This window comes from Malania oleifera, chromosome 4 (assembly GCF_029873635.1).
Source record: "Malania oleifera isolate guangnan ecotype guangnan chromosome 4, ASM2987363v1, whole genome shotgun sequence".
Lineage (NCBI taxonomy): Eukaryota > Viridiplantae > Streptophyta > Magnoliopsida > Santalales > Ximeniaceae > Malania > Malania oleifera.
The window spans coordinates 88822189-88829477 of record NC_080420.1 but is presented as its reverse complement, the minus strand read 5'-3'; the positions used below and the strand labels follow the sequence as shown (position 1 = coordinate 88829477).

At 35.8% G+C, this 7289-nt stretch overlaps 1 protein-coding gene across 1 annotated transcript; it reads right to left on the bottom strand.

Moving 5' to 3' along the window:
- Positions 1-297: 297 nt before the first annotated feature.
- Positions 298-3191, bottom strand: LOC131152998 (putative pentatricopeptide repeat-containing protein At3g23330). Its single transcript, XM_058105003.1, has one exon. The coding sequence runs from the start codon at positions 3148-3150 to the stop codon at positions 895-897; it is 2256 nt and encodes a 751-aa protein (XP_057960986.1). The 5' UTR covers positions 3151-3191; the 3' UTR covers positions 298-894.
- Between the last annotated feature and the right edge of the window lie 4098 nt (positions 3192-7289).

Here is a 7289-nt window from a genome sequence, read left to right as displayed (position 1 = left end):
ATCTTGGATTTGGCTATCAGTATTTCACATTAAGGTTGTGCTTAAGCTTTGCTGGCAATTCGTTATGCCATTTTCCACCATATATGCCTCATTTGCATCAAAATTTCATTTCCATTAAGCCTCTAACATCTCAAATATTTTTACTTGGAATTGCTTCAATATAAACTATATACTAGGAACTAAAGATGTCAAGTCCCATAACTAGTTTGGTTAAACTAAATGTAATATATATTACAAACAATAAGATAGTTCCAGAATCCAAAAACTGAAATGAAGTAAAACTAACATTGTCCAATTGAGAAGAAATTCAATAGATTAAAATGGAATGCAAGCAATACAAATCTTTGTTCTTTCCCATCTTTATCCTCTACCGTGTAATATTAATTGGAAATAAAACCCACAAATGGATTCCAAACGTTCGGTATCAAAATATTGTGAAATGGAAATTGGACAAGGTAAAACTATTTATTTTTAGATAAAAAGACAAAGTAGATAATATCACCTTATTAGAGTTTCCTTCTAGGTTAGCATGAATTCTGATTGAATGCCTAGCCTTTCATAATGGCGCATAAACCTTGTTTCCTTCTATGTCGACATAAATTGGGGTTGAATGCCTTACTGTACCAAACTAATTTCTCTGCTAAGATGAACTCAAGCTACCAAAATAATAAATCATCCCTAGGAATAATGTTAAAGAGTGACAACATATAGAAAAGTACCTGAATTTTACAAAGAGGGTTCTCTCATAATTGGACTACTGAAAGCCTGGTTGCAATTCTACAGCCATTGAATTCTCAGCAAACCATTTCTCATTGTGGCAATTGAATTCAGAGCCTCACAGAGCATCTGTTGACTTGTCTGCAAAATCATGGACAACTCATGATCTGGCATTGCTCACCAGTAGTTCCCGCAAGAGCAGCGCCCATCCTTAAAATGATGGAACCGATGGATATCCCTGACAACTATTTCCCTCTCTAAAAGTTGAGAAATATACTTGATAAAATTATGACAGTCAGTACATATTCGCAGGTTTTTCATGATCTGAATTGGGGTTTTGGTAGCTGTACACATAACAGCATATGCAATAGCCAACTTCTCACTATGGAAACCAAGCAGCTCTTCTTTTTGCTCTTCTTCTACATCCTGCATTACCTGTTTCACATCAGCTGAATACCCAATTTCGTTTACTCTCCCAATTAGCTTGTTCAGGTAAGAATAAATTTCAGCCTCTTTTGGATGGGACCTATCCCCCATGAAAAAAGTGTGGATTTGATTCTTCACTCGAACCCAAGACCAACCAGGGTGTTTTCTAGCACCAATTTCATGCATCCAAGCCCTCACATTGCCTGCCTCACCCCATCTATCATTGATTGCCCAAATGTTGGATAACAATAAGTAAGGTTGAGGCTTTGATGGTTCTAGCTTAAGAAGCTTTTCAGAAACCCACTTTCCCATCTCAATATTTTTATGAACTCGGCAGGAAGATAAAAATGCTGTCCAAACTGCGGTCAGATGGGAAATATTGTTCTTATAAATAAAGTCCTTTGTCTCATTAAAACAGCCAGCTCGACTGAAAAGATCAACCATACAAGTGAAGTGTTCGACTCCACACCTGACTCCATAAACTTCCTCCATCGATTCAAAGTATCTGCGGCCTTCTTCCAGCAGTCCTGCATGGCTACATGCAGTTAAAACCCCAACAAAACTTACCTCATTTGGTCTAATCCCCTGATCTATCATTGATTCGAAAAGCCAAACAGCCTCCCTCCCTTTCCCATGTAAAGCACAACTAGATATTAATGAAGTCCATAGCACAACATTCAGATCATTAGTTTGCTTAAAGATCAATCGAGCATCATCCAAGCTTCCACATTTGCTGTACATGTCAATTAGTGAGGAACCCATGATAGCATCCAGTTTGTGTCCAATTTTCAGAATGTGGGCATGGATCTGTCGACCAAGCTCCAGAACCCCAGCAATTGCACATGCAGAAACAATGCTTGTGATGGTGAATTTGTCCACTGAAATCTGTTCACAAACCATATTGCGAAAAATTTGTAAAGCTTCTTCCCACCTACCATTATGAACATAACTTGAAACCATAGAATTCCATGAGACTGTTGCCATAATTGAATTGTCACAAAAGGTTTTTGAATCTTGCATTCCTGCAACATCCTGGGCCAATTTTTGGAAAAGTATTGATGCCTTTTCCATTTTCCCGCACTTGCAGTACATATTGATAAGTGAATCTCTGATAAACCTGTCATTGTCTATTCCAACTCTTAGTACGCGGCCATGAATCTCCATCCCTACTTCCAAAATCGACAATGAAGAAACCAATACCAACGCTATAGAGAATGTGTGCCTGTTGAATGCAGGTCCAATTGCTACCATCTGATGGAGCAACTCAAATGCAGTTTCTTCGAATCCATTTTGCATTTGGCCAGCAATGACTGTATTCCAACTTGAAACATCTTTGAAAGGCAATCTCCAGAACAAATCAAGCGACTTCTCCCTATCTCCATTCAGCAAATATGCACCAACCATTATATTCCACGACACAGTATCTTTCTCGACCATCAACTCAAAAACATTTTCCACATAATGAAAGACACAGCATTTCACGTAAAGATCAAGGATAGAGTTCTCCAATGCCACGTCCAAGTCAGTCCCATTGCGTAAAATCCACCCATGAACTCCCTTGCCCAATCGAAGCTCGTTTAACCAAGAACAACACTTCAAGACGCTTGACAAGGTGAACTGGTTAGGTAAAACACCCTCAACTTGCATCTTGATAAAGAGATCTAATGCCAATCGATGTGACCGAATTCTAGCAAAACCCGAAATAAGAATCGTCCATGAACGGACATCTTTGCCAGTAATTTCATCAAACATCCTTTGTGCATGTTCCAAATTTTTGGATTTTACGTACAGACTTAAAATGTTGTTGCTAACACCCAGCTTTTGTGAAGAACCATTCTTGATGGCTTTAGCATGAAAATTCTCTACAACTGATCTCGCTTTCGAATCATCGAAGGAACCCAACAATTCAGTCTCTGCGTGTTTATTCCCGAAGGATGTATAGTTATAAAAATAAGATGGTAATTTGAGAAACTCAGAACGGGGAAGCTTTATCATATTCCTGGTCATGGAAACGAAAGAAAGAAAGCAACGGCATGTTTGACAAGTTTCCCGATAAACAAATCTCATCTCATCGTACTTTATAGTGCAAGTGGTTACCCATACTAAATTTGGTTGCCAACCAAAAAAATAAAATTTGGTCATATATTTTACCACACAATAGACATAATAATAATGTTAACAATAAGGTTTGATTCGCCATATGTATATTCTTTAAAATAAAATGAAAAAAAAATTATTTAGGAAATAATGATGTATAACAAAGGTTTTTTTTTTTTTTTTTGCTTGGCAGGATGTATAAGAAAGCCAATATAAAATAAAATGGGAAGAGAACTTGTGGTAGAAGGAAGGATTGCACCGATGAATCTTACTTTGCAGCACATTTCTTTTCTACTAGATTGTTTGAAGGTTTACATATCACTTATATCAATTATGTTTGATTAGTAGAATGTAATTTGTTAATAAAAAAATGGAGTGAATTTGATATTTTTTTTTTCTAACTGAAGGAGGACGGCACCTTCAATTATTTATTGATATACCCTCTCTTTTGGCGGAAAAATACCGTAATTACAAATCAAATGATAAATTTGAATCTATTACTTGTGATTCTATTCCATTTATTTACACCAAACTTGTAGTAACAATAGAAAATATATAGCATTATCATGTGAGTTTCATATTTTCAAGAATGCTATAGCCCATTAAATAAGTTAACCTTGAATAAGGTTAGTATATTTATTTGTATTTTAATATACTTTTTTTTTTCAAATAACTTATATTATCTTATTGCACTCTCGAATAATATTGGTGTATTGGCTTGTTGAAAATATTGTTTCACGCATTCACATATATTTTATCTCTACACTATTAGAAAGGGGATTTCCCCTTTCTTGGTCTGGTCTTTTGATTTCCCAACAATCCTCTCAACTGACAACATAATTACTTACTCACTCACATATATCCCTCAACTCCCCTTTTTCTAGAAAAAATAAAAGATCTCTCATGACTTCCGCCCCCTTCTTTTCCTAAATTTGCTCCTTCCTCCTCCTCCTCTTCCTTCCAAAATAAAATTCAATTTCTATTAAGGCATTTTGCAAGTCACTATTATCACTCTCTTAATGTTTTTTTTTTTTCCTCAAAATTTTCTTTCTCCAATTCTAAGTTTTCATTTTTTAAGGTTTTTTTTGGGGGGGGGGGGGCAATTAGGAGGCATTTGAACACTGCTCTAGCTACCTTCGCTCATATTGGGTGAGTCCCCCCCCTCTCTCTCTCTCTCTCTCTCTCTCTCTCTCTCTCTCTCTCTCTCTCTCTCTCTCTCTTCATTTCTATCTTGCCATACCCCTCTCATTTCCTTCGAGATGTTGGATTCATAGGAGAATGCCTAAAAAATAGAAAAGAAATCAAGTATAATGTAGAATCGGTGTAAAGAGGAAGTCTGCATTTTGGGTTCAACAATCTTGACTTTTCTAATGGATTCTTGCTGATTTTAATCAAATTATGTTGTTGTCATTTTTTTTCTTCATTTTCCGGTTGCATGTTGATGTTTGCTTCGGAGTAATTGCACACGCTATTGTCTGCGGTCCTAATGACAAGCATTGATCTAACTTTTTAGATATTGAAAGTTAAAGTGTAGTCCCAAGAGGGGGGTGAATTGGGTTTATAAAATTCTTTAAGTGTTTTTACAAATTTACAGCTTTTCGTATACTTAAGCAAATTTGTGAAAGTTTGCAGCACTTTCTTATTTTATCGTTTGCCAAATTTCAGTTTGTAGCCCTGTATGAATGATTTTTTAAGTACTTCTTTTAATCAAGATTTCCGCAAGTGGTTAATCAACGTACTCCCTTTAAGGTTTCTGCAAAATATTAACCAACGTACTTTCTCAGATTAAAATGTTTTCTCAATCTTAGTTTTCAACAATCCTGCACTTTGAAATACAATGTTGGCCTTACAAGGCTTAAAATCTGGTTTTGATGATAACAAATCAGAGGAACTTAACATATTTGCTTAAGCGATGATATTTTAGGACTCAAGTATGTGAATATAAGGTCAAGTACTCACAAGGATCATTGAAAGTTTATACTCAAAAAAAAGATGATCAAATGAAGCTTAAAGAATATTAAGGCATGAATTCAAAAAGATCCAAAGATAGCTCAAGCAACATCAACATGAGTAAAGTGTATAGATATCTAAATCCGACTCAAGCTCAAGTCAAAAGAGGACACAAAGCAATATACCATGAAAGACTTCAAGCTCTGAGTTTTAGGCTTTAAGACCATGGTGTAAGTACTTCATATTGAAATATCTTATGGAAATATGTTGAAGCTCTTTAGGGGTTATTTATGGACTTAGAGACCTTATTTCAAAACTCAGAAAATGTTTTATAAGAACTCAAAGCAAGAGAGCAAAAAACTTTTGAAAACTAAACTGAAAAATCAGAAAATTGACTACCCAGACGACTGAGGTGCAATTCCAGAAGACTGAAGAATTGACTCAGAAGACTGAAAAATAAGTTCAGTTTACTGAAGAATTTCCTGTTGAAATTTTGAAGAGGTAGTACACCCTTAGAAGATTGAACTGGTCAGCTCAGTCGACTGACCCTATTTCTAGTTCAAATTTTTTAGTGTTTTAAAGTACTTTAGAAAACTGAACCCAATACTTCAGTCTACTGAACACTGTTAATGACTAATTTTTTAAAAAGTTTTAAAATTTAAATTAAGGTTTCTTGTGCCCCAAATTTTATTAAAACTTGGAAAATACTCCAAGTAATCTTGGGCAACACGAAAATACTTTTATTAGCCTATAAATACATGGTTTTGGCAAATCAAACATACCCAAGAAATTCAAAATCTGTTTCAAAGCTGAAAGCACACTTGCTATCTCAAAGCTCTATTTTTTTTTTTTGGAATACGCACCGGGTATCCATGCGTCCGTTTTTACGGTCCACGTGACTAATCCTGCGCCCCTTGAAGTTAACCCCACAACTCCAAAGGGAGGGTAAATTCAGGAGTCCAGAGGCGGAAACGAGTCCAAGAGGGTTTGAACACCTGACCTCGTGAAAGGCACTCCTGCAACCCGCACTACCACCTGAACCACACCCTGGGGGTAAAAGCTCTCTCTTGCTCTCACTCTTGCAATACTGATTCGCTGAGAATTCTGAAGTGCTAAATCAACCTTCTTTGATCTCTATACTTCTAAGTTGCTAATTCTTATATAGAGAAGATCCTGGTGATAAATTCTCTTGAGTTTCAATCTATTTCAATTTGATATTTGAATATTGAAGTATATAGTGCTTTAAATTGTACTAATTTGCTCTTGTGAGAGTGTTATTGTACATAGGGATTGTTTCTTGTTTCCTTGTAGTGAATTGATGGTCCATGTTGTTGGATCATTGTATCGAGCATGGCGTATCACTTGGAGAGGCGTTGCTCTAGCCTATTGAAGGAGTGACCAAGCATGGGATATCGCTAGGAGAGGGGGCTCTACCCTTAAGGAGTAATTTGTAACGATTTGCTCCGCCTGGGAAGGAGTGCTCTAATGGAATCCTTACGTAGTGTTGGCCTAAGGCGAGAATGTAGGCTGGGGATAAGCCGAACCTCATAAAAATCTCAGTGTCTTTCTCTACACTTTCTCTTTATTTTTAGCAAGCATATATATTGTGTGGTGTATGCAAAGTGTAGATTGCTAAAATTACAAACCGGTATTAAGAAGAACTCTTAATATAAGAAAGTACGTTTTGATTAAATTTTTTCAGAAACCCAAAAGGGAGTACGTTGTTTAATCATTTGCAAAAATCTTAGTTAAGAGGGTGCAAACAAATTTCATTCAATATAGGGCTTGAAACAAACTCATATATTCACAGGGTTACAAAAGCTGAAACTTATCAAAGAGTTGAATACCATATCTTAATTGGGTATTTTGTGATTGATTACTTTAGGTTTTGATTGGTTGGTTGATTGTTTAAGTTTTTTTTACTTGTGGCGTGTTAAGTATTGGTTTGTGGATTGATTAAGTAATTAAGTTCTTGTTGTGTATTTGATAAAGTAACAAGTGATTAAAGATTCTTAAAAAGAATTAAAAGAAAATTTTTAATAACCCAATTCATCCCCCCTCTTGGGACTACACCTTAACTTTCAATTGGTATCAGAGCC

What these genes read in the sequence shown, in the direction of transcription:
- LOC131152998 (XM_058105003.1), bottom strand. Translation starts at nt 3,150, where the DNA reads ATGACCAGGAATATGATAAAGCTTCCCCGTTCTGAGTTTCTCAAATTA.